At 40.2% G+C, this 27,302-nt stretch overlaps 1 protein-coding gene across 1 annotated transcript in view; it reads right to left on the bottom strand.

Moving 5' to 3' along the window:
• Positions 1-3,969: 3,969 nt before the first annotated feature.
• LOC144463844 (uncharacterized) overlaps positions 3,970-27,302 on the bottom strand; it is a 156,314-nt gene continuing 132,981 nt past the window's right edge. Inside the window, exon 4 of the mRNA XM_078169611.1 lies at positions 3,970-5,520. Coding sequence (XP_078025737.1) covers positions 4,571-5,520 — 950 coding nt within the window. The 3' untranslated portion in view covers positions 3,970-4,570. The remainder of the gene's footprint in view (positions 5,521-27,302) is intronic.

Genomic DNA, 27,302 nt, shown 5'->3' with positions numbered 1-27,302 from the left:
GTATTGCTGGCCCCTTTCAAAAACAGAAACTTGTCCGCCAACCCGCGGCAGGCCCCGTCAAAAGATACTTGCTACCTGGCCTAACAGCTTTTATGGGGAAAACCCTGCATGGAAGTAAAATGCACATACTGTAGGTGGAAATTGAGTTAGCCAGCTAAAGTTAGCGATGTTAATTTTCCATGTACAGTGTTAATCACTGATGTTATGCTAAGAAAGAGAGTTGTTGAGAGAAAGAGTGGGAGATTGTTTGTATCTCAATTGTATGAGCTATCCTTATTTGTTTGATTAGCCAGCCTACTCATAACTTGTACTTTGAGTAATTTATTTACCAGGTATTCTTTTAATCTTATTTGAGTCATGTTTTTATGTGAGTAACAGGACTTTTACTTGAGTATATATTTTTAGTACTTTACCCACCACCTCATATTTATATATTGCTGAAATTATTTGTGTTTTTAGTAGGGATGGGCAGCACAAGCAAAAACACCGAACATACCCGAACATACTCGGGCGTTCCGCAGAACGGGCTCCGCAGAGGTCCGCACGGACTCAAAGCGGACGTCCGCAAGCCCGGAGCGCTCAAAGCTCAGATTTTACGGCCGCTGCGCACCGGTGACTGCTCGGCATGTATTTTTCACATGACAGGGATTTTTCATGGACATTTTTACAGGAAACTACAACGTGGAAGTGCACTTTACTATGAAAGCCCGAATGACTGCGGACATTCCTCGTGGAGTAGTAGTCTCTGCATGTTTCTCCTGTTTGTAGAAGAGCAGCAAACTAGCTGGTAGCCCATCTCACACCGCTGTAGCAATCCTATACTGCCCTCGTGCGGTTAGAAGCTGAATTGCATGTCAAATAAAGGGGGGGGGGATAAGACGGCGAATAGTAATAGTCGCATTAAAAAAATCGATTTTTCAAAAATAAAACGACTATTCGAAATTCGAAAATCGTGACCCATCCCTAGTTTTTAGGAGAAGTTATGTGGTTCATCTCAGGATAATGATAATTTATCTGCGAACTAACTAGTAACTATTACAATCTGGTAAATGTAGCGAAATAAATTGCTAGGGATGGGTATCGTTAAGATTTTAATGGTACTACTACTCTTATCGATACTGCTTATCGATCCGGTATTTTAACGGTACTCTTATCGATACTTTTTGAGGAAGAAAAAAACAAATTAAGATCATAAATTGCTTTATTTTCTCAATTCTCATTATGCAACAAAATAGTTTTTTAACAAAACATTTTACTTTTTACAACTTGAAATGTAAAATACATAAAATAATAGGGTTGTCACAGTACCAAAATTGGGACCCACGGTACGGTACGGTTCTGAGTAGTATCACAATACCACAGCAAAAATGAGGCAGATGTGCCTTTTGTCATTTATAAAAAGATAAATCATTTTTCTATAGTACATCAATGATATTTCAATGGAATAAATTACTTATTGACTTATTCATACTTCAAAAACAGCATCAATAAGTGATTAACAGGGGGGATCAAAATAAAATAAAAAAATGAAATAAAAATCAATCAGCCACCCTCCTCCCCTGACAAGTAAAGAACAGTCCCTTCATAAGTAAAGAACAGTCCCTAAAGTGCGGTGAGGTTTGTGGACCGTTCCCTGCCACAAAGAGTAATGTGAACGGCTCGTTTCGTGTTGGCTGCTAGCATAATGTTACAAACCTGGACTGGATGTAAATGAACTAGCTGTGCTAGGGCAGTCAAACCCTGTACGTCTGAATATGATGCACTTTCGCAAGGTGTTTTGACAAATTACTTGCGTTGCCGCCCCGCGCTGTGTCTGCATCACCTCTTGTAATGTAAAGCCACACTTTTGACCGTTTGGCTCTCTCCGCCATCGTTATCTATCAAAAGGTAAGCTACGAGCTTGAGTTGGTGTGTGCGCTGTCTTGTGTCACTGGAACAACAGCCCCGTCCCCTTCTCTCCACTCACACACAGCAGGCAGGCAGGGTGAGCGACATAGATCTTTCGTCTTCAGGGAGAATAGCGAAAATCATGATACAATGACGGATAATTGACGGAGTTGGTGAGATAAATGTGCAAGATAACGTTTATCTTGTAAAAAAAAAAAAAAAAAAAACGCGACTGCTCAAGTACTGATAGCAGAACTGTTAAGGTCAGAGCTTATCAATACTGCGGTCTTGAAGAATGTAGCCCCGGGGCTCGTTCAATACCGGAGTTCCGTACCCATCCCTATAAATTGCACACTATGTCCTCCTTCATGATAAATGAGCATTTTTGTTTTTAAAAAATTGTAATTAAACATTTTCACAGTGTTAAGAATATCTTTGACTTCGACCTTCCATTAATATGCTAATTCCACACTGTTCAGATGGGAGTTTTGAGTGTGAATGCAGCACTTGCAGGAACTCGTGTATCATCAGTGTTTCCTCACAGTCACACCGCTGTCATTTCATTTGGCTGCCTGCTCCTTTCACCACACCTTCAACTATAGGTGTCTGTGTAACATCTTGGGCGCATGCTGCTATCAAGTAAAACTCAGGGGCATCCATGCTGTGGTCCCTCCATCCATCCAAACCTATAATTTCTACACTGCTCATCCTGTTCAGCATCACAACGTGCTGGAGCCTATCCCAGCATGCTTTTTGTGAGAGGCAGGGTACACCCTGGCAGGTTGCCCGTTTATTATAGAACTGCAGTAATATCTAAAAACAAACAAAATGTGTAGCAACAGAAAGACACATGCCGGGCTTAGACTAATATTGATCTGTATCTAAATTGGAATCTGATTTGTTTGATCTCGCCTCATTACTAGAATATCTAACTTAAACTCTGATCATCAAAGGCAGATGAAAATCATTCTCCACACATTCTCCAGCATTGTGCAGCTGAATCAGGTGCTTTTCAGATCAAGGACAGCAAACTTCAGAGAAATAAAAGACTGGAGCACACTGATTGATTTGTAGTCTTTAATAGTGCATTCTTGGTATTCATTCAATATTCAGTATTCATAATACATGAAGTGCTTGAACTTTTCATATTTGATTTTATGAAAATGTCTGATATATTTGTATTCTGTGACTCAGTATGGTGTGTTCCATTGGGAAGCATCAGGGCCTATAAAGCAGAATCTCATTTTGTGGAAAGTATTTCTTATAATTATTATATATTCATTTATATTCTCTACCATAACTTACCCTAGAAAAGAAAGCCCCATGTCCCACCCTGTCAGGTGAGGTGGCTATTTACAATGTAACAAGAAAAGAGTCTACAGCTAGGCTGTGCTTAGGCAAGGTAGTACTTTTTTTTCCTTCATGATTATGTTGCCTTGCTGAGTATGACAATACTAACATAATGATGTTTAGCAGGTTTAATGTTTACCGTATCAGATTGGCATTTTAGCATACATACAGTTGCAAGTAGCACAAAACAGAAAAGCTTAGGCTCATGGGGATATCACTAGTTTGGTTGATCAAAAACAAAACAAAACAAAAAATAGAGTGGTGCTAGGGAAAAAGTGAAGGGATCACGATACACTACTACTGTAGACTTTTACTTTTTTGGATTTTGCATCCAAAGCTAACCAGCTAGGGAGACTCAAGACTAGCCACTGACAAGGTGCTAGACAGTAGATATGTTACACCCATTTTAGTTGTTGAAATATATAAACTTCCCTGGTATACTATATAAGCTTTAAATTTTTTAAATTTGAGAACGTAAGAATTTCAACATTGCTGTGTCACTGGACACAAATATCGTGCATGTTCCCCTCAGTGTAAAAAAAACAAAATAATCTCGGATTCACAAGGTGGACTATTCTTTGTCTGACAGGTTTCTTTCTTTCATTGCAGGTATCAATCAATCAATCAATCAATCAATTTTATTTATAAAGCCCAATATCACAAATCACAATTTGCCTCACAGGGCTTTACAGCATACGACATCCCTCTGTCCTTAAGACCCTCACAGCGGATAAGGAAAAACTCCCCCAAAAAAAAACCCTTTAACGGGGAAAAAAAACGGTAGAAACCTCAGGAAGAGCAACTGAGGAGGGATCCCTCTTCCAGGATGGACAGACGTGCAATAGATGTCGTACAGAACAGATCAGCATAATAAATTAACAGTAATCCATATGACACAATGAGACAGAGAGAGAGAGAGAGAGAGAGAGAGAGAGAGAGAGAGAGATGCAGGTAATGACAGTAGCTTACAACAACATTAATGAAAGTAATAATATTATAGTTATAGTTCTGGCTACTGTGGTACAATATGTTGAAAGTATGTATTAATATCTGACAGTATACTTGTGTGACAATAGTCATATGTGTATAATAACAGTAGAAGTGTGACTAATGACTAATGATGGCAGCAGCAGCAGGAGGCATCTGGCAGGACCACGGCAGCAGCACAACCACACACGTCACGCTGTCCAGGCACCGCTGCGATATGAGTTAATCTGAGAGACAGTGGAGCACAAAGGCTCCGGAGAAGAAGCCGAGTTAGTGACATCCAGAATGGCCGAGTTAGCAAGATGCAGTAATAGGATGAGAGAGAGAGGGCAAGCCTGAGCCAGCCCTAACTATAAGCTTTATCAAAGAGGAAAGTCTTAAGTCTAGTCTTAAATGTGGAGACGGTGTCTGCCTCCCGGACCGTAACAGGAAGATGATTCCACAGGAGAGGAGCCTGATAGCTGAAGGCTCTGGCTCCTGATCTGCTTTTGGAGACTTTAGGGACCACGAGTAACCCTGCGTTCTCAGAGCACAGTGTTCTGGTGGGATAATATGGCACTATGAGCTCTCTAAGATATGACGGAGCTTGACCATTTAGAGCTTTATAAGTTAACAGTAGGATTTTAAATTCAATTCTGGATTTTACAGGGAGCCAGTGCAGAGAAGCTAAAACAGGAGAAATATGATCTCGTTTCTTAGTTCCTGTTAGTACACGTGCTGCTGTATTCTGAATTAGCTGGAGAGTTTTTAAGGACTTACTAGAGCTACCTGATAATAGAGAGTTACAGTAATCCAGCCTTGAAGTAACAAAAGCGTGGACCAATTTTTCTGCATCTTTTCGGGTCAGGATAGGCCTAATTTTCGCAATATTACGCAGATGAAAAAATGCAGTCCGTGAGGTTTGCTTTAAATGAGAATTAAAAGACAAATCTTGATCAAATATTACTCCGAGGTTTCTTACGGTAGTGGTAGAGGCCAGAGCAATGCCATCTAGAGAAACTATGTCATCAGATAAAGAGTCTCTGAGTTGTTTGGGGCCAAGAACAATAACTTCAGTTTTGTCTGAATTTAACATCAGGAAATTGGTGCTCATCCAAGTTTTTATGTCTTTAAGGCAGTTATGGAGTTTAGTTAATTGATTACTTTCTTCTGGCTTCATCGATAAATACAACTGTGTATCATCCGCATAACAATGGAAATTTATAGAGTGATTTCTAATGATGTTACCTAAAGGAAGCATATATAGAGTAAATAGGATTGGTCCGAGCACAGAACCTTGCGGAACTCCAAAACAAACTTTGGTACGTAAGGATGATTCATTACGAACGTCAACAAATTGAAAACGATCAGATAAATAAGATTTAAACCAGCTTAGTGCTGAACCTTTTAGGCCAATTAAGTGATCCAGTCTCTGCAGTAGAATTTGATGGTCAATTGTGTCAAACGCCGCACTAAGATCTAATAAAACAAGAACAGAGACGAGTCCTTTGTCTGAAGCAATCAGAAGGTCATTTGTAATTTTAACTAGAGCTGTCTCAGTGCTATGATGCACTCTAAATCCTGACTGAAATTCCTCAAATAAATTATTATCCTGGAGAAAATCACACAGCTGGTCTGCGACTACTTTCTCAAGGATCTTTGACATAAAGGGAAGATTAGATATTGGTCTATAGTTGGCTAACACCTCTGGATCCAGGGTGGGCTTTTTTAGGAGAGGTTTAATTACAGCTACCTTAAAAGACTGTGGTACATAGCCTGTTAATAAGGATATATTGATCATATCTAATATATGAGTGTTAACTAAAGGAAAGACCTCCTTAAGTAGCCTAGTTGGGATGGGGTCTAAGAGACACGTTGATGATTTAGATGAAGAAATCACTGCGGTCAGTTCTTGAAGAGAAATTGGGGAGAAGCAATCTAAATATATATTAGGTTCTACAGCTGTGTTTGAGGTTAGATAGGTAGGCCTACCATCTGAGGGCAGGAGGTCATGAATTTTGCCTCTAATAGTTAGAAATGAATTGAATTCAATTGAATTCATGTAGTATGTTCATGTGTGTGTGGGTGGGTATGTGAGTCTGTCCTTGATGGCCCTGTTAACAGAGAGCGAATAGAAAATGATGATGCTTTTATGTGGCTTTTAATTGAATAGACTCAACATGACAGCCATTACTGTAACGACTGCTATACAAATGGATAACATGAAATACAGTAATTGAACATGAGTTTGTAGGTGCATGAGTGTGTGTTCATGCATGTTTTAACTTTTGTCTGTGTGTGTGTGTGTGTATGTGAAAGACAATGTGACAAAAGGAAACCTGTGTGTGTGTGTGTGTGTGTGGCTTTGCCAAGCAATCACTCTCATCCTCATCAAGGCTTGGCTACTCACAGAAGTGTATAGCTGTGAATGGATGGCACAATTGGCTGTAACAATAGCCAATACTGCAGAGAGACTAGATCAAAGTAACAAAGGGGGATATTCATTTCAAACACATTTCAAAGACTGAATGGATTAAAAAAAAAATATCAAGAAAAAAATCTTCAAAGTGAGCTCTGATTGAAATGCCGGCGATTGTGCCGCGGAAACCGGGCCAAGTCATCCATTTGCAAATGTGCACTGTCGCTGAAAGAGGAGGTTCAAAGGTCAGAGTGGCTATAGTGGTGATAAAGTCTACATTAGTGTAACATGAATGAGAGCCATCAAAGCGGACTGGATCACCATCAGTGTTAATCGTTACAGACTGTCATAAATGAGTGTGTCAATACCATGAATTAAAAGAGCCCTCCCACATCATTTGAAATCCTTTTAATGTACAGTTTATATTTAAGGATTGTGTTTACAGATAAAAAGCAACATTTATTTTGTCTGGTTGCACATTCTATTAGAGTTTAATGCCAGGTTATGAGAATGAGATCCATAAACAGTAAGCTTACCCATCAGGCTGGCTGATATTTTACTAACTATTGATGGAGGCTTAATACTGGTCATACTGGTCTTTAGTGTCAGGCAGAAGGCAGCATGGTATAAGCGCAACTAATTGGGTCTATATGCCAATTTAGGATCGGCACCTTGGAATGGTAGTTGTAGCTTATGTGAGTTACATGAAACCAGATTAGCCAACCTGATTCAGTGGTTCATGTACAGATCACAGTAATGTGAGCCTCCATGGGTAACGTGAAAAGATGTGGATTTAAAAGGCAACTCGAATAGCAGTCGAACTTCTCCCCCCATACTTGCCTACTACTGCTATGGGTCCTTGATTTCAGACAAAGGTAGACAGAGGGAAGCTTCTCTTTTCTAGTACTTGTTGACTTTGGTACAACAAAAACCCTGAAGAGGCATCTTAATGCTGATACTTCATGGCTACATACATGATATTGTGCCAAAAGAGTAAAAGGCCGTCCACACCAAGAACAATAACTATAAATATATGGTTCTGAAAGTTAGATCAAACCACAACTAAAACCACAAAACAGTGATAAATGATATCGACTGGATCACTTCCAGAGTGATTCGATAAATGATGGAAATGCAGTCGACCGATCAAAATCCATCTGAATTGAAAAGGCAACTGGAGTGCACAGCATGTGCTTGCACTGTTTACAGAACGTTATCATCTATCAGTATGAATGCTCACATCGTTATTGTAGGGCTGGGCGATAAATTGATTTTATTGATTAATTCGAATTTGTAGTTTAGGCCGATTTGTTTTAATGAAAATCGAGTTTCTCTTTAAAATCTGCCACTGCCACTCCACGCTGGGCTCCCGTAGTTCAGAGTGGGCTCATACCTCCCCCCCCCGCGCGCTTGACACACAAACAACATGGCAGTGAGTGGGGAAGAACTCCTTCTCGAGAAAGGGAACGAGTTCTTCAGCACTTTTGTGTGCACGCCTGTGTATGTGTCTGTGTGCTCACCTGTGTGTGTGTGTGTGCGCATCAGGGCCGAACTCCGCCGTGCGCAACACAAAGAGCAGAGGAGGATTTTAGACGCGCACCGTGTAGGGACATAAATGACATGCCGTTGTGTAAATAAGATAAATTAAGTGTTACCAACACCAAGCTGGCAGACCCCCGAACCGTAGTAAAGGGACCTCCGAAGACCATTAGCTCCTTTAGCTTGTGTTAGCTCGTTGTGGCAACAACACATAAACAATTATTTTCAGCACTGCAGGGATGATGCACAGCCTCTGTCATCAGTGTCTGACTTTTACATAGAGGGAAATAACTCAAAAACAGCATGCAGAACTGCGTAGGCTTCTTCACTGTGGCTGCTCGATGTAAACAACATAACACATGCCTCACTTTCTTCCTGGGGCGCATCCATCTGACGTCACACACCACACCCAGCGCACTAACGTCTTATACCTCTTAGATCAACTACACACACACACACACACATACACACACACAAGCCACACACATCAGGCTCAGCCTGTAACATAAGGCTATTTAGTTTGTTTAATAAAAGGACAAGATATAGACCTGTTCTATAGTAAAGGTAACCTTAAATGACTTCTGTTGTGATCCAGTATGATGGTAGGGGAAACACTGCTGTATGATAAGAAAGGGGTCCGGTGGAAAGCGATCACAGATGCAGTCGCCATGTATTTTGCAAGAGATATGGTGCCCATATATAGGCTACCGTGGAAAAGCCAGGGTTTATTCACATGCTGAAAGTTTTGGACTCCAGGTATGTGCTACCAGGCCGCAATTTTTTTTTTTTTTTAACTAGGAGGAGAAAAAATCGATTTAAATCGTGAATCGGATTTTTTGTGAAAAAAATCTGAGTTTTTTTTTAGGCCATATCGCCCAGCCCTACGTTATTGTCATAGTTAGCGTTCTTAGTGTGGACAGCCCTTAAGACTGAAGTTGCTTGTTTCAGCCAGAAAATTAGCAGCCTCAGTTGATGGACTAAAACACTAAGTTACAACAGTGGATAGTAAGGTAGTTAGCCGAACATGCTAACATTTACAGCTTATATAAAGATGGATGAACACACTGTTTAATCAATTAAACTCTTACGTGTTTGGTTTTGGAAAATTCTTCAGACACAGAATACTGCTCTTCCTGAAGCCAAAAAAGGAAAAGAAAAAGCCACCAATGCAGAGTTTGGTGACTGAAATGATGCCTTTTTTCCTTGCTGCATGTGTTGTTTTCACAGTGGGAGTAGGATTTTGCATCTGTTCAGTATTTCTCCGGGGAACTGATCAATGAGCCCATAGTCCATGCCTTTAAGTTACCTGACGTGAGGCTGTACCTGTAGTTTGTTTGAAGTGTTCAGATTTTGCCACAATGGGACAGGGGTGTTTGTTTGCGGTGTGTTTAGGTCCTATACAGTGAACTTGGTGGAATGTAGTGTCTTTTACAAAGTCCGGGGAGATTTTGAGGTGATTGGTCATGAAATCCTTTATCAGCTGTTAGGGGTTGTCATCCTGTGTGCAGTCAGGAATGCCACAAAAAACGAGATTGTCTCTCATGCTGCGTGACTTGTGTTCTTTAGTCAGTGTGTCTCTTTATTGCTTTCTGAATTTTAGGCCTCTGCGGAGATGTTGGAATTCCTTGCGCAGTACCTGAATTAGTCCTATTTGTGCATCTAGTCCAGAGAGATTATTTATATTTGTTTATGGAAATGAGAATTTTACTGACCTCAGCAAAGCAAAGTTTTGTCCAGGGAGTCATGAAAGGAGTCGGATGCTCTGAATGTCTTGTTGTGTGGTGTGGATGACATGCGATCCTGATCATGGTCTGTATGTTGCTCATAGTCAGCTGAGTCAGTTGAAGCACTCATTGATGTATTCTTCCAGGTCTTCCAGGTTGGAAGGATCTGATAATCCAAATTGTAAAGTGCAGAAAAGGGTTTTTTCTTGAGAGAGAAGTGGAAGTTGTGTTTGGAATCTAGCAGCCGGGCACCACCATTTTGGAGCTTGCACTGGTTTCATAGGATCTTGCAGTCACAGGCTCAACCTTCTCCCAAGCAGCAGCTCCCTTACATATTGATTACATAACCCACATATTGCAATCACGTGACCAATGTGCTGATGGCAGTAAACAAGGAAGCAGTCTTGAGCACATGTAAGGAGGCAGGTTGGGGTGGTGGATGAGTCACAACAGAAAGGACTTTCGCCCGGGACCTTCCCAAGGAGTCATGTATTGGGATGTGAACTTTGCGTGAATTTTGAGTCATTTTAATGTATGACCCTAACCCTAACCCTAAGCTTAGTAACTTTTATTGCCTAAACCATACCGTCATAATTTTACATTAGTTATGTAACTGTATGTAATGGACGTAATGTCATTAGTTGGGTGCAAATTTGTAGGCTATCATCTAAACTGTTGTCCATGCATTTTTCATAGGATATCATATGAACCATTCTATGAGAATACGTTGAACAGACCCAAACCCAAAGATAGTTTACAGTCTTGTAAAAAAAAAAAAGCAGCAAATCCTTACACTGAAGAAACGTTTTTGTGTAAAAAGATTAATCAGTTATCAAAATAGTTGCCAAATATTGTTGGTATAACCGATTGACTTATGGCTAGGGTGCAAAGCAAGCCAAAAAATATAAAAAATAGGCACAGTTATGGCATATTATCACCGGACAAAATTGTTAGAAGTGATATATTAGCAAATAATGTAACACAAGACAGGCACCATGCCTTTACTTTTTTTGGATTAATTCCTCAAGGGTGCCTTTGTCATTGATATCACACGCCAAGGGGCGTGACAATAGGCCCGTTTCCACTGAAGAAGTTCCTGGTACTATCTGGGGGGCAAGAACTACTACAGGAACGTCCTCTCGCTCTGCCCTCTCAACCGCCGTGTCTCCACTGAGAGAGAGCAGAGTAGGAGGAAGGTTCCTGTAAAGTTACCGGGCTCTGGATGTGATGTAATTGTTGCGCGACCATTTTGACCGGGACAACGTAGTGGCGTAGGGACGCTGTTAGCTGTTAGCCAATGGCGGTGTCTGTAATAACTCACTAAACTCACAAAGTGGCCCGTGAAAAAAATATTTTTTCCAGCGGATGTCTTAGTTACAACATGATTGAGCTAACTGGAGTAGTTTCATGTCGTATCCGACAGGCTTTTAACAGATGACGTCCTGATGTTAGCTTTCCTGCTGCTGTTAGCTGTCCCTGTCAGCTGATGCTTTCTAGACATCATGATTCCCCATAACTGAATAAATACCACACATAGCAACACAAAACTGCTTTGCTAGCTCAATCATGTTGTAACTAAGATATCTGCCGGAAAAAAATATGTTTTTCACGGACTGGTTCTTGAGTTTGTTTACATGCCGGTGGAAGCTATGAACGAGCTAACTCTCGTCTGCTGAGTTTTAAAAATGCCGGCTATTTTGTTGCTTTCTGTTGACGTCACATTCTGCCTTGAGTATATCCAATCAGCACCAAGTAATCCCCAAGCCCCAGCCAGGAGTTTTTCGGGGCCGTTGTGAGTACCTACTCCGAGGCAGGGACTTGTTTAGCCCCTGTAAAAGTTCCAGAACTCTGTCCTTAGGGGGTGGTTCCTGCGGTGGAGACACGCACCAACGGCCCTGGCCCCGTAAATTTAACCCGAAGTTCCTGCGGTGGAAACGGGCCTAAAGCGTAGCAATGAACTGCCCTGGGAAGGAGAATGGGCTTGTTTTTCAGGGTCTGTTCAGTCCTCACTACATAAACATAGGATGAGATTTCCACAGTAGAGGGTCTTTGAAACAGAACATGCTAAAATTTCAAGATCCTTCTCTCCCTCCTTTTGTCCATCCTGTACTTGCTTATGGCTATTGCTCTTTGTGAACAAAGCATAAAGATACAGTCAGACTTGTTTGTCTTCCATGCTAATGTTATGGGCATTGCACCTCGACTGTGATAATCAAATGTTTCCAGACATTAATCATGTGACATTTCCAAGTAAGCAATTTAATTCTCTGATATGTAAATACAAGCAAAAGGAATAAAAACACTATGTGTTTACATAGTCAGAATGTTTTGCAGTCTGTCCTGCCATATGAAATATATTTAGTATGCTGGTGTTGTAAAACAGAGAGATGCTAAACTTGCATATAAAATTAATGAGGTAACATACTCAAAATTGTAATTTTTCTTAATTTGTAAATTTAGTTCTCTGCTGTTTTGTTTAATTTTTATATATGTTTGCCCATATTCACTCTATCTCTTTCCCACTTTTGCTCTCCCTCCATGCATTCTCTGTGCTCTTCTTCCTCCTCCGCTCCTGGATGGCATCCTACATACAAGCTGTGGTGTTCTGCTCATTTCCATGTTTTTTTTTTTTTTAAATTCTATTTTTTATTTTTTCATTTTTTGCTGGAAGTGGTAAATGCTTGGGTTCTTGGAGAGGCCATAATCACATAGGACGCTGTGGTGTGGGCATTTTTATGACTGCGGTGTTCGATTGTGGTGCTCTTTCTCAATATTTAATATTCTGGTGCTCTGGCTTTGACATATTTCAGCTTCATCTATGAGTGTTGGACAGAAAAAGAACTGTGCTTTGAGAGATGTTTGCAATCTGTCAGTCATCACATATTGTTTCCTTATGAAGTTGCTATGACTAACGTATTGGCAAGTAATTGCCTGCTTACCTGAATTACTTTCATCAGCTCCTGAGAATCACTTTCTTTATTGGTTAGTCACTAACTTTGTCTGCTGTATGACATAAGATACTGGGTCCACTGTAGTGACTGACTACAAAACCCATGCATATACAAGAACATGGCTTTTGAATAGCTGTCTGCTGTAGTGACCACTTGTAGTGTATGGAGTCAATAGGGGGGATAAGAGTCCATGTCAATGGAAGTCCTGGGCCTTATTGATAAGGCTAGCTGTGGATGAAAAGACGCTATTTTTGTGGCATTAGGTTTTGGTCTTAATGGACCAGACTTTGACTCTGTGGACTATAAGTACTAATGATGATGGCCGACCAACCAATAACAAATTTTTAAAGGTTAGTGGAATATTCAAGACTGCAGGATTCTTTACTTCTTCTTTGCATAATAACTGCCACTTCCTGTTTCATTTATCATCAGTCACTTTCATTCTGTAGTGCCTGAGAGGTACTAGGTTCCCTAGTGCTACTTTTACATATCTACCAAACTATGCCAGGGTTTTTCTACCATTTGTGTTATTAAACCTCTTCTCACAAATCCTTTTCCCATAACATTTTCACCAGGGAAGAACCATTACTTAGGAATTCATTGTCTGACATGTAAAACTGTGAGGCCTTAGGTACTGTGGTACATTTTCCCTTATTCTTGCTTGGAGTGTATTGCAATTTTTGCTGTATCCTGTTATTATCTACTACTATAACAACCCAATGTCCCCACAGGGATCAATAGAGTTTAGCTTTATGCTATAATGATGACAAATTCAGCCCACAAATTGTACTAAATTGTTTGTCTGAGTACCCATTATATGGATTTTATAGGCAAAGTAATCAAATGTGACAGAAATGGATGGAGCTACACAGCTGAATCAGAGTATCCCACAAAATTACATCACACATTACAGTTTAAAGAGGGAGTTATTTGTAATGTATTAGATCTCAAAAGTGGCCAGATAAAGAGGTCTAACAGGGGAGAGCAGTGGACTGAGACAGAGGGGGGATGAGAAATGAGTGTATGTGGTCATGATACAGTGTAACATGACAAGGAAATATATGAGTGCATACTAAGACACACAGTAAACGTGATAAAAGAGAATCTAGTTTACGGTACAGCATTCCATGTGTCTAAGTCATCCATCTCTGTATCCACCATCTATTCAATCATAAGTTCATCCATCAACCTACCCATCCCTCATCCAATGGTTCTGAGCGTCTTTTTCAGCATCAAATTCAAGGTTTTCACTTTAAATTTATGAGACATTCCTAAGTTGTTTGGTAGTTCTATAGCCGCCTGTACTCTTGTGCTCATTGCTAAGTACCTGCATCTCCCAATTCTTGGGAAGGGTGTTGCCAAATTCACTAAAGGACCCTCTTGTACCCTGTTTACATCTGGTATAATGTTTGATCTGTATCTGGATATTTAATCTGGTTAAGCAAAAATACATGGTAATGCAGATGTGAACCATAGATTGTATAAATAATAACAGTGTAGCCTCCTTGACATCACCCATTAGTTTGCTGATTAATGTTTTGGAGCCTTGAGTTTGGCATTTTGGCCATTGTCATCTTAGATCTTTGGAACCAGAAGTGACTATATCCATACTACCATACTAAATAGTATGCCAGAAAAGGAGCTGATTGACAGCTGTCAGAAGTCGCAATGACGGATGACAGCGCATTCAAGTGACTAATGACCAGTAGAATAGTAATAATAGGAATATTGATTGTTTACGTGAAGAAAATATTCAAAAAATTACAAACAGCAACTGGGCATAACTATAAAAATAACAATGATAGAGAAATGCAGATGTAATTTCACTGTCACAAATGTAATATGTTGGAATCTACAATCTGTGCACTCATAACTTTAAAATTAGACTACACACACACACTTGGTTGATCTCCATCTCTGGAGAACTTGGTGAGTGGCGTTTGTGTTATCTCCAACGTTATAGATTAAAAAAAAAGCAAAATGTTCAAAGTTCAGGGCGTAATGTTATCAGAAAGTAGTATGTCCCGATTGTGTGCATACTGCATGCAATAGTAAGTACTTTTTAAGGGCAGCTGCAGTACATACTAAAAGTAAAAAAAAAGTATGCAATTTGGAATGCACCCAATATTTGGACAAGAGGGTGGAACAGTGAGGGGTTGCTCTGGGGTTGACAGAGAGAGCCTGAGGACAGTATATACAGACAGCTTGTCACTAAAAACACCACACCCTTGATTATGTCTAACATTAAGCATTTGAAATGGGTGGGTTATATTAACCCCCCTATGCAGTCATTATATATGTTATATACAGTCAGGTCCATAATTATTTGGACAATGATACAGTTGTCGTCATTTTGGCTCCATACACCACCACAATGGGTTTTAAATGAAACAATGAATACCTGCTTAAAGTGCAGACTCTCAGCTTTCATTTAAGGCTTTTTTCAAAAATGTAGCATGAACCGTATAGGAATGACAACCATTTCTTCACACAGTCCCCCGACTTTAAGGGCTCATAAGTATTTGGACAAACTAACATAATCATCAATTAAACAGTCAGTTTTAATACTTGGTTGCAAATCCTTTACAGTCAATGACTGCCTGAAGTGTTGGACACATAGGCATCATCAGATGCTGGGTTTCTTCCCTGGTGATGCTCTGCCAGCCCTTTACTGTAGCCGTCTGCACTTCCTGCTTGTGTTTTGGGTGTTTTGCCCTCAGTTTTGGCTTCAGCAAGAGAAACGCATGCTCAGTTGGATTCAGGTCAGATGATATGACTTGGCCATTGCAGAACATTCCACTTCTTTGCCTTAAAAATGTCTTTGGTTGCTTTTGCAATATGCTTCAGGTCAATGTCCATCTGCACTGTGAAGCATCGTCCAATGAGTTTTGAAGCATTTAATTGAATCTGAGCAGATAATGGTGCCCCAAACACTTCAGCTTTCATCCTGCTGCTCTTGTAAGCAAGACAAGACTTCACTAGAATAAATACAGAGGGTTTATCACAAGATGCAAACCATTGGTTAGCCTTAAAAATGGAAGGCCAGATTAGAGTTTGTCAAAAACCATCTAAAAAGCCTGTACAGTTGTGGAACAGCATACTATGGACAGATAAAACAAAGATCAACTACCAGAATGATGGCAAGACAAGAGAAGGAAGAAGGGAAGGAACTGTTCATGATCCAAAGCACACCACCTCATCAGTGAAGCATGGTGGAGGTACTGTTATGTCATGGCCATGTATGGCTGCCAGTGGAACTGGTTCTCTTGTATTTATTGATGATGTGACTGCTGAGAAGAGCAGCAGGATGAAAGCTGAAGTGTTTGGGGCTACATTATCTGCTCAGATTCAACCAAATGCTTCAAAACTCATTGGACGATGCTTCACAGTGCAGATGGACATTGACCTGTAGCATACTGCAAAAGCAACCAAAGACATTTTTAAGGCAAAGAAGTGGAATGTTCTGCAATGGCCAAGTCATATCATCTGACCTGAATCCAACTGAGCATGCGTTTCTCTTGCTGAAGCCAAAACTGAGGGCAAAACACCCAAAACACAAGCAGGAAGTGCAGACGGCTACAGTAAAGGGCTGGCAGAGTATCACCAGGGAAGAAACCCAGCATCTGATGATGCCTATGTGTCCAACACTTCAGGCAGTCATTGACTGTAAAGGATTTGCAACCAAGTATTGAAACTGACTGTTTAATTGATGATTATGTTAGTTTGTCCAAATACTTATGAGCCCTTAAAGTCGGGGGACTGTGTGAAGAAATGGTTGTCATTCCTACACGGTTCATACTACATTTTTGAAAAAAGCCTTAAATGAAAGCTGAGAGTCTGCACTTTAAGCAGGTATTCATTGTTTCATTTAAAACCCATTGTGGTGGTGTACAGAGCCAAAATGATGACAACTGTATCATTGTCCAAATAATTATGGACCTGACTGTATACATATATATATATATATATATATATATATATATATGTTTATTTATGCTGTCAAGTTGGCCATTTTGACATGGGAGTCTATAGGGATTGACTCGCTTTTGGAGCCAGCCTCAAGTGGCCATTAGAAGAACTGCAGTTTTTAGCACTTCCGCATCGGCTTAATTGTTTAACCCTTGAGGTTGCCACTTAATGTAAGACAGTTGCAGTTGAATGTGACACGTGTGGCCAGACCATATCTCTAGTTGGTCAGGCTCTCATCCCAATCTGGTCTCAGTCCAAAGTCGTCAAACACCAGCACCTGGTCTGTGAATTCTGGTGGGCCACGACACACGACTGGTCACTGTTATTGTTTAATGGGGAAATATGGTGGGACAACAATATAAGTAACATACCTAGGGTACCTTGCAAGTCATATTGCGATGTGGAAAGTCCATGACCAAAGTCGATATGTGATGGGGTCAGAGTAAGACTTTATTGCTCATCATGATCACCTAACACCACCTCTTCCTGTTATCTCAAGCTGCCAGTTAAGAAACTACAGACCAGCCATTCCTGTACAAAGAGAATATAAGTGGAGCCCATACATCACATCAAGCAACTGCTGCAGTTTGAGATATGAGAGGAACATAAACAAAAGTGGCAGCCAAGCTAGCACTAGTGCTAGCAGTCTTCTCCACTGGCTGGATTTCTAGTTGCATGTAGCTACATAAGCTGACTGGAACTGATGTGTGCCTCATCAAAAATGTAATGCGGCAGCTACTGAGTTATCACATGGACTACAGAGCTGTGATTGGTGAGCTTTGGCTGCTGGTTTTCTCTTGTACAAGTTTTCAGCACTGGTTCCAAAAACAAAGACATCTCCATTGCAAACCACCTTCTCTCCTCCCACAGCTCTCATACAGCAAATACAACTGTGAAAAAAAGATGATTGCACAGTAGTGATCTTCTAACTAGAAATGAAACATATTGAAATTAAGTGGATGTCAAGCCAATCAATGAAAATACATTTATAAGTAATGTGTATCCAAAGTAAATAAAATACTGTAAACTTAAACAATTACTGTGGGGAACATAATTATCATCATCGTATTGTCATTGTAATGATCATGTACAATTCAAAAGTCTTGTGTTGCTGTGGTGATATCAGTGGCCAAATAATACATTTTAAACCTACACTGTAGAAATCCACTGTTAGACTGCAGTTAAACCCTTGTGTGTAAACCACGTGGAATAATATTAGCAACTGGTAAAAAAAACAACAACTTCTTTTCATGCTACTATTCTGGCAGGAATTGCAGCAATGTCTTGGGAAAAAAAACAACAGCTTTCCATGCCACTATCCATTTTTCCATGCAGTCCAATCCATTGCCGATGCATGTTTTTTGTTAATATCGGCGGCCGATACATCCCTAATGCTTTCTTTTGATTTTCACATTGGCTAGTCATCCTGTTTAATTTTTCTTCTGATTAAATCGGAACCGTTGAAGCAAGTTGTAGGAAGCCTCTGCAAGTAATTGGTTGCTGGCAGACACTCTGTGCTGCAAAAAATGGTTAATCAGCAGTGCTGTGCACTGTAGAGCCGATGCGCTGCTGGTTCTGCCGGCCTGAATAGAATATAATGTCTATAGCCTTACTGTTGTTTGTACAGCCTTTATAGACTGAGCTGAGTAGTGATGCGCGGGTCGACCCGTAACCCGCGGGACCCGCAAATGGACCTGCAGGTCGGGCAGCAGTGATCGTCTGTTAAATTGGTCTGTAAATGATATTTTGACATTATTGGCTATTACTGTCATGGCATCCGAAGGTACTGATGCGTTGAGCAGGTGACAGTCCGCGGTCGTTTTCAAAACACACTTGTGTCACGCACTCCAAAAGGAACTTGTTGAATTGATTTTTATTGATAACCTACATTTACCAACAACAAAAAGACTATATTTAGCACCAAAAAAATATGTAAAGAAAAAAAAAGTCAATTAAAAAAAAAAAAACGAATATCCAATACCAAATTTTCATAACGAATACCTACCCATAGAAATGAATATTCGAATATCAGAATATTTGGGTACAGCCCTAGTGGACCCCACATGAGTAATGCCAGCACTACCTGAGTACCAAGTCGGTATGGGCCCAAAATGGACATCTCTTTTAGAGCCTTCTTGGATAAACCCACCCATGCTGGAAATTGACTTGAGGCCAATATGGAACCCATGGACAATCCCATTTTAAGCCCATTTACTACCCCGATGGGCCCTACATACAAATGTTGGCTGGGAACTGGATATGGAGTTTCCAGATTCTTCACCTGATACATATCTCACCTGCCTTCACATAAAAACACCTACCTATTAATAAATTCAGAACCACATGATACCCATCTGGTTTCCCACCATGGATGGATTAGTGAACGGGCCTAGGGGCCCAAAGTGTCAGGGGCCCCCTGGCCTTCATTTGCAAAATGTCAAATGTCAAATTAACACGTACCGGCCAGGAAGAGACTCAAAACGACCACAAAGAGACAGAAAATGACAGTAAGACACAAAATTACCTCAAAGACACACAAAACAGCCATAAGGAGATGCAAACCCCCAAAAAGATGCGAAATTACTACACAGAGATGCAAAACCTTCACAAAGTATGTGTGTCTTGCTCCACTTCAGATATAAGCATGTTTTGTTTACTGCACTTTAACAAAGTGGGAAAGCTAAGTAAGTTCCTAGTAAAACTGAATCTGAGCAGGCTTTAAAGCTGACCAGCTGCACTATACTTTTTATTTTAATTGAGTAAAATTGTTTAAGCAGAAATTTATATTTATATTTTTCATTCAAAAAATGTGTTAAAAAACAGCAGGATTTTATTTTGCACTTTTATATTTCTATTTTCATTCAAACAATGTGAAAAAGCAGGATTTTATATATATTTGTTTCATTCAAAAATTGTGTAAAAAGAGTTAACTGCTGTGGTGGTATGTTTTAATAAGGTTACCAATAAGTAAAAGATATTTAATAGTTGTCTATTTTTTTCATTACTGTACCGAAAAAAAAAAAAAAAACGAACCGTGACTTGTGTACCGAGGTACGTACCGAACCGTGATTTTTGTGTACCGTTACACCCCAAAGTAGAGTGCAAAGGCGTTGTGAGAGGTGAGAGATTCATAATCCATTCATCTGGCGCCAATGTGCATTTTTGCATGACACATAATGTGGCACAGTGACATCATTATTAGCAAACAACACAATATAAAAAGACAGAAGGCTTAACTTTCTGCTGCAAAAAGAATGACTGTTACAGCTATTGTGATTCTTATTTTAAATCTACAGGATTATGCAAATAACAATCTCCCGTTGCCATTACGGGGAAATTCCTCGGGAAATTCTGGCGTAATGACGGTGAAATACTACCTTTGCAAAGCCTGTAGGGTAACATAAGGTAATGACTTGATGATGGGGAAGGCAGAGGCCTAAGCTTTCTGTTACAAAAAATCATGCTCTCTCTATTATAGTTTTTAATTTAGATCAGTATAAACAGGGTTATGGAAAAAGTGATCTCTCAGGACCATTACAGGGAAATACTGGCGTAATTCCAACTAAATACCACATTTGCACGTTCATGACATGTTGCTCCACGTGCTCTGTGTTTTACGAAACATCTATCATGGAGCTGCTGGTTAAAGTTATTACAAAAAAGAAAAAATACAGAGAAATAGTTTGATTGTTTTTACAAAACAAGTTTGTATACCAACTTTGTACCAGGTGTATGTGCAGACAAACACAAATAAGAGCTAGTCTGCTAAGCAGCCTTTTCCCACCTGCAACTGGTGCAAAACGCTGCAGCCAGGCTGTTAGCCAAATCCAACCGTAGATCCCAAATCCCTTCATTTGCTCTTCTCAAGGTACAGAATATATGTGTATGGGTATTCCTACCTCATACATCTCCGAACCTTACATCCTTATGCCACGTCTAGGCCACTCAGATCATCTGACGAAGGTCTGTTACTCATCCCCCGCTCCCTTTAAGCTCCCACCCCTCTGTCAGATCAGCTGAGTTCATGAACTGCTTCAAAAAGCTTTGTACAACCCATTTCTACCACCTTGCCTTCCCTTTATAGGCAGTGTAATTTATTTACATGCTCTTTATTTGTATATGTGTCTTTTCTGTTTAAAGCTGTTTATTTCTGTTTATTATTCTTCTGTATCTATATCCAGTAAAGTAAAATGGGCCATATAAATAAAATCTGACTTAATTACTATCTAGCTCTTACACAATGGGTAGATTTTTGGATGGATGAGGTTTTTTTTTTGTTTTGTTTTTTCTTGGCAGTCTGTAGTTTGAGCAGTTCCTTGACCAAAAGATCTGTGTGAAAAAAAAAAAAATGAGTGAACTTGTTAGCCATGCTAGTTGCATGCCTCTAAGGATGGCAATGTCTTTCAGTTGGTCTACCACTTTGGTCCGGACTGAAAAATTTTGGACGGACAAATTTCATTCATCCCAGAAAATGAATCTTACTGACTTTGGAAATCCCCTTCATTTTGTGCCACCACAAGGTTCATATATTTGGCTTTTTGAATATCTAAAAAAATAAACAACTAATTTAATTTGGTTCAGATATCCATGTTGCCCAGAGGATAAATCCTAATAAATTCTCATGTTTCCTGTTAAATATCTCAACATCTGTTATGTACATATATCTCTGCTAACTTTCATGACATCAGGACTTTTCCTTTATTCCACTATGAGGTTGACATTTCTGGTTTTGGGTTAAATGCATCATCTACTGAATGGATTGCCATAGAATTTGGTTCAGACATTTAGGGTGTGGGGGTGATGGAGGCTACTGCTCTGGAGAAAAAGCTGTTCCTCAGTCTGTTAGTCTGAGACCTGATTGCTCAGTAGCGTTTCCCTGATGGTAGGGGGACAAATAGGCAGTATCCTGGGTGGGTTCTGTCAGTGCTGATGCTGGTGGCTCTTCTCTTTAGGTGTCCAGCATACACAGCATCCAGGTCTGGGAGCGCAGCTCCTGTGATCCTCTGGGCTGTTTTTACAACCTGGGCCAAGTCCTTTCTGTTCTGTGCTGTGCAGCTGGTATACCATATGCACTGACAGTTCACAAGGAGCTGAGAGGAGAGTTCAGCTTCTTTCAGTTTCTTGAGGAAGAAAAGCCTTTGCTGGGCATTCTTCACCAGGTGCGAGCAGTTCAAATTGTGGTGGGGAAGCACAGGAGGGACTTTGTTTTGCCTCTAGGACAGAAGTTAATGCTCTCCTCAGGGTTAACCACCTTCACTTAACCCAGCAGCCTGGAAAGCAAGACATGGTGTCTTTACCTGGGTCTTGAGGAGAAGCAGCATGTATCCATGGTCACACTGAAATGCATGCTGTACATTCACTACCACTTGACAACTTTACTGCTAATTTCCTCTTTGCTCCAATTGCCAACACCTGTCTGCTCTCAGTGCATCCATCCAAAAATGGAGAAACCTTGGGAAGAGCAACACAGAAGGGATCCCTCTCCCTGGATGGGCAGACTTGCAATAGATGCTATGTGCACAGAATAGACCAACATAGGAAAATTACAGTTTAGACAATCAGAATAACAAAACTAAAGATATACGTAAACATAAGAAGGAAAGGGATCCAGCTTCAGGTGTTGCCAAACAGACCTGAGCCACATGACCAACATGTAGACCTGGAAGAGGACAGACTGCACAAACACATACAAAACAAAACTCAAGCAAAGCAGAAACAAAGAGATAAAGACAACATTCACACAAGGCAGAGAGAGACAAGAGGACTTGCTAATGTTAGCATAACACACTCAACTTAGATGGTAAATGTTATATCACTGCACTCAGCATGTTAGCATTGTCACTGCTCATAATGTGAGCATGCATTATGTTTAACTTAAACCACCACTGTGCCAAAATATAACCTTACATAGCTGCTAGCACAGCCATAGACTTCTAAGGGCCATCCAGAAAATCAAAACAAGGTAGCATGTAGGCTGTGTCAGAAAAAAAATGGCATATAATCACTCAACTGGAGCAATGTGCAACCACATTCAGCTCAAGCATTTGGATGTCACACTCAGACCACCCGGTCTGAGAACATAACGCAGCCGATCATGACAGTGACCTTGCAAGATATGCTTCCACTTAACTTTGTTGAAAGTGAAGACTTCAGGAAGTTAATGGAATATGTTGAGCCTGAGTACACTGTGCTGAGACCTTTTTTTGAGACTAGTCGACTAGTCTTAATCAAAATTTTCATTCAGTCGCCAGGAACATCCCTAGAGGAGAGTGTCTAGTTTGGAGACTTCAGAATTCTCCGCTTTTTGCAAATTATGTGGTTTTCTTAGCTTCATCACACTATGACCTACAGCACGCATTAGGGTGGTCAAGTGTGAAGCTGTCAGGATGAGAGTTAGCACCTCCAAATCTGAGGCCATTGTTGTAAGCCGGAAAATGGTGGATTGTCCCCCCTGAGTTGGGAGTGAGTAGCTGCCCCAGGCAAAGGAGGTCAAGTATCTTGGGGTCTTATTCAATAGTGAGGGTAAAATGGAGCTTGAGATGGACATGCAGTTTGGTGCGCTGTCAGCAGTGATGCTGGTGTCAAAGAGGGAGCTGAGCCGGAAGGCAAAGCTCTCAATTTACCAGTCTATCTTGGCTTCGACCTTCACCTATGGTCATGAGCTTTGGGTAGTGACCAAAAGAATGAGATTACCGACACAAGCAGCCAAAATGAAATTTCCTCCATGTGTGGCTGGGCTCAGCCTTAGAGATGGGGTGAAGAGCTCAGACATCCAGAGGGGGCTCAGCGTAGAGCCACTTCTTCTGTGCATCAAAAGGGGCCAATTGACATGGTTCAGGCATCTGATCAGGATGGCTCCTGGGTGCCTACCATTAGAGAACACACTGGAGGGATACTATATCTCATCTGGTCTGGGAATGCCTCCCCCAGGAAGAGTTCAAACACTTTCTTGGGGAGAGAAGCGTCTGGAATACCTTGTTCACCCTGCTGCTCCTGCGACCTGGCCCTGGATAAGCAGATGAATATGGATGGATGGTCGTTCAGTGCTTAACACTTCCTTTCTGGGATTATTTTCCTCTCCCATTCAGTTCAGTTAAAGCTCATACAAATGACTTGTGTTTCCTCTTAAAACGTGATCTCTTGATTGTCCTACGAAAGGACAGCTGGTCAATAAAAACAGTGATTCACTATGTTTAGTCAGGGAAAAGTCATTTTTCTAGCAATACCGCATCATCTGGTTTTTGTACAATATTACACTGCCAGACTATAAACTGCAGCATCACTGTGGTAAACCATTTACAGTGTGTGATTACTTGGCACAATACATCATTTTATGTATTACCCATGAATGACTTTGATCCTTTATCAGGGTCATTGTGAGCATAAGTAACAACGTTGAGATTTGAGGTTTCCTACAAGTTAAAGGCTTTCTGAACATTCAAGTCCATCAGTCAAAAACACATACAAAAGGAGCTTTTGTTTAATGGTCGAAAAGTCTTCAAATACGAAAACTCATCTGAAAACCTCATCTGATAGATTGCTGCTCTGTGGCTGCAGTTTTGAATAATATGGGTTTTAGCTGGGCCCCCAAATAAACCCATTTTCCTTTCATTTTCTCAGCTTCTAAGGTTCATCTGTCCATACCCACCCACCCATGCAATTAAGCTAGGAGGCAGACAGACAGACAGACAGACAGACAGACACACACACACACACACACACACACACACACACACACACACACACACAGGCAATTTAAAGCTGTTTTCATTGACGGACACTTTCAGAATGCATTGGCTCTTTGTTGTCATGTGTTAAAGTGTGGCAGCCTGGAGTGTGGGGGGTGGCACTGCTATGGAAAGACTTTTTTGTTTTGTTTTCTGCCGTTTCCCCGGAGATATAGGGATGTCGAGAGAGAAAGGCAGCAAGGGAAACAGTGGAAAAGCGTATGTGTCAGGGAAAAGACAAAAGCAGAGGCAAGGGGAAGAGAATGAGTTCAGTAAAAAGAGTTCAGGAAGAGTAGCGCAATTAAAACAGACAGTCGCCGCAGTGTCACAAGAAGTATTTTAATATTACTTTTCTTATTAGTCATACTCAACCCATTTTATTACAACTCCATCAGTCATCTCAGCTGCATTTTCCAGCATATAGTTACCTTATGATACAGTTATAATCTTTAAAGGGAAACTTTGGTATTTTTCAACCTGGACCATATTCTCCAACGCTTGAGTGTCTAAGATACAAGGAGGATTAGGACCATGTTAAAGAAAACCTTAGATTATTATTGTTATTATTATTACTATTATTATTTTCACTTAACAATTCAAACTGACATAGGGAAATGAGAAAAAATAAAAAATGTAACTGAGAAATTTATTTTATTCTTGAAAATTACTGTCTGACAAAAACGCATTTTTCTCAGCTTTTTGTCTGCAATGTTTTTTTTTCTTTTTTTAACGAAAATAAACAAATTCAAGTGTTGATAAAAAAGAAATGGAATAAAATAGAATAAAATGTTTAGTATTTAAAAACAGAAGGTCTCTTATTTATTTTCCTGTATATACTGTTTGTATATACCCACAGAATAATTTGCTTGTGGGTCTTGAAAGATTAGTAAATATGATCAAAAATGCTGGCAGTGGCTGGCAACTTAAAAATAAAACTCTGGCTAATTTTGCTAAGTGTATTTTTTGTAGCTTTGGACAAAGCTAAGCTCTAATCATATTTGTGTCTTCATCTCCTGTTTCTTTATCGCTCTGTGGAAATCATTCATCATGTCAAAGATCAAGTTTCCTGTTCTGTGCTGCTATTCTGCTCACAGCTCTGCGTCTACATAGCCTTCGATTTGGCAACACTGCTCTTCACAAACAATATACTTATGGAGGCGTAGAGATGGATAAAAATTTGTGAGATAAACCAGTGAGATAAAAATCATGGTTGAGGCATGTCAGTACTGGCTAACCATGATAGAGTTTTAGAGAAAAAGGTTTTGAACTATCATTTGGCAGTGCAAGTAGCACACAAGTTCATGTGTGCTAACCACCAAGTCTGACCACTGTGGAGACCAAATGTCAGTAAAAATCACCATCTTCTAGAGAGAACATTGTTGATTGGTCTCAGTTTTAAATCAGTTTGGTAAAACTAACTTGCAGTTTTACAAATATCTGTATGGGCAGTGAATAAAACACACTGAATGAGTGTGAACATGAGAAGAGCAGATGAAGAAAAAATGCTGAGCTTTCTCATAGTGGATGGGTACTCCATGTTACTGCAAGACAACACATGATTTTCACACAGATAGTTGATGCTCCTCCAACTGATTTAACTCTAAAGGTGATTTACATAATGACAGAATGCTTTCTCCTCAACTTGAAATCTATGCTTTTGCATCCGCTTTACCTATAAAATCTAATTTAACTGGAGGCATTATCATTAATAGTACTGCAGCTTTAACTCAGCCTTGATACATACATTGTCACCTGCTGCTTTTGAGAATGCCCTTAACTGTCAATTCAACTATAACAATATATTTGTAATAATATAAAAGTTACACAATTAGAACCAATTCAGTTAGCTTTCCCATGCATTTATGAGACATTGGTTGTCATACTGTGATATCCTTAATGATGTCACCGCCATCTGGTTGCTTAACTGTTGTCACGCTATCCAGTATTTTACCCTATGGATGAGTTGTGCGAAAAGGACTCAGAATTATACATTTTTACAGTTTATCTCTGCTTACAATTTTTGCTTACACTTCTCCTTTCAGGACTATACTACTAATACTTAAGTTTCAACCCATACAACCCACACCCTTACGCATGAGCAGTCACTTCACTAACAAAAACCACACCAATAAGATAAAGATTTCGAATGCTTTATGCATATGATGGATTATGGGTTCGCAGGAAAGTGTAAAGGGTTAAGGATGAATGGATGAGAGTTGAGGGTTGAATGGATGAGGGGTGAAGGGTTGAGGGACGAATGGATGAGGGTCAAGGGTCGAATGGATGAGTCATGAAGGGATGAGGGTCGAAGGGTTGAGCAATGACGGTTGAGAGAAGAATCGATGAAATTGTTGGGAACAATTCTGGGCAAGGGGGGACAATTTATGTTGGGAACAACAATTTTTGGCGTTGTATGGAGGCATCATTTATGTTGGTAACAACATGATTCTGGTGATACTATAAAAGAGGGGATACTATGTGTTGTGATCTAGGCACCATGGTGGCACCATTTGTTGGGACTTAAGCCTTAACACGGCCTGACCTTGTAATAGATCTCCAACTGAAGTATCAAATTAGCTATTGGAAATAATTAATAATTATTAATAATAATTATTGATGGCTGAGGCAGGTGTGGTAATCAAAGGGCCGTTTGGCCTACAAAACAAAATGGCTGACAACAGAGACCTACAAGATGGCCGAATCAAAGCTGGCTTCAGATCGGGGGACAAAGACAAAGGAAGAGAAGCGGGAACTTTGAGTTGCCTCTTTG

The sequence above is a fragment of the Epinephelus lanceolatus genome, chromosome 7 (genome assembly GCF_041903045.1).
Source record: "Epinephelus lanceolatus isolate andai-2023 chromosome 7, ASM4190304v1, whole genome shotgun sequence".
Taxonomy (NCBI): domain Eukaryota; kingdom Metazoa; phylum Chordata; class Actinopteri; order Perciformes; family Serranidae; genus Epinephelus; species Epinephelus lanceolatus.
Note: the sequence above shows the minus strand (reverse complement) of the source record. Positions and strands in the feature narration are given on the sequence as shown.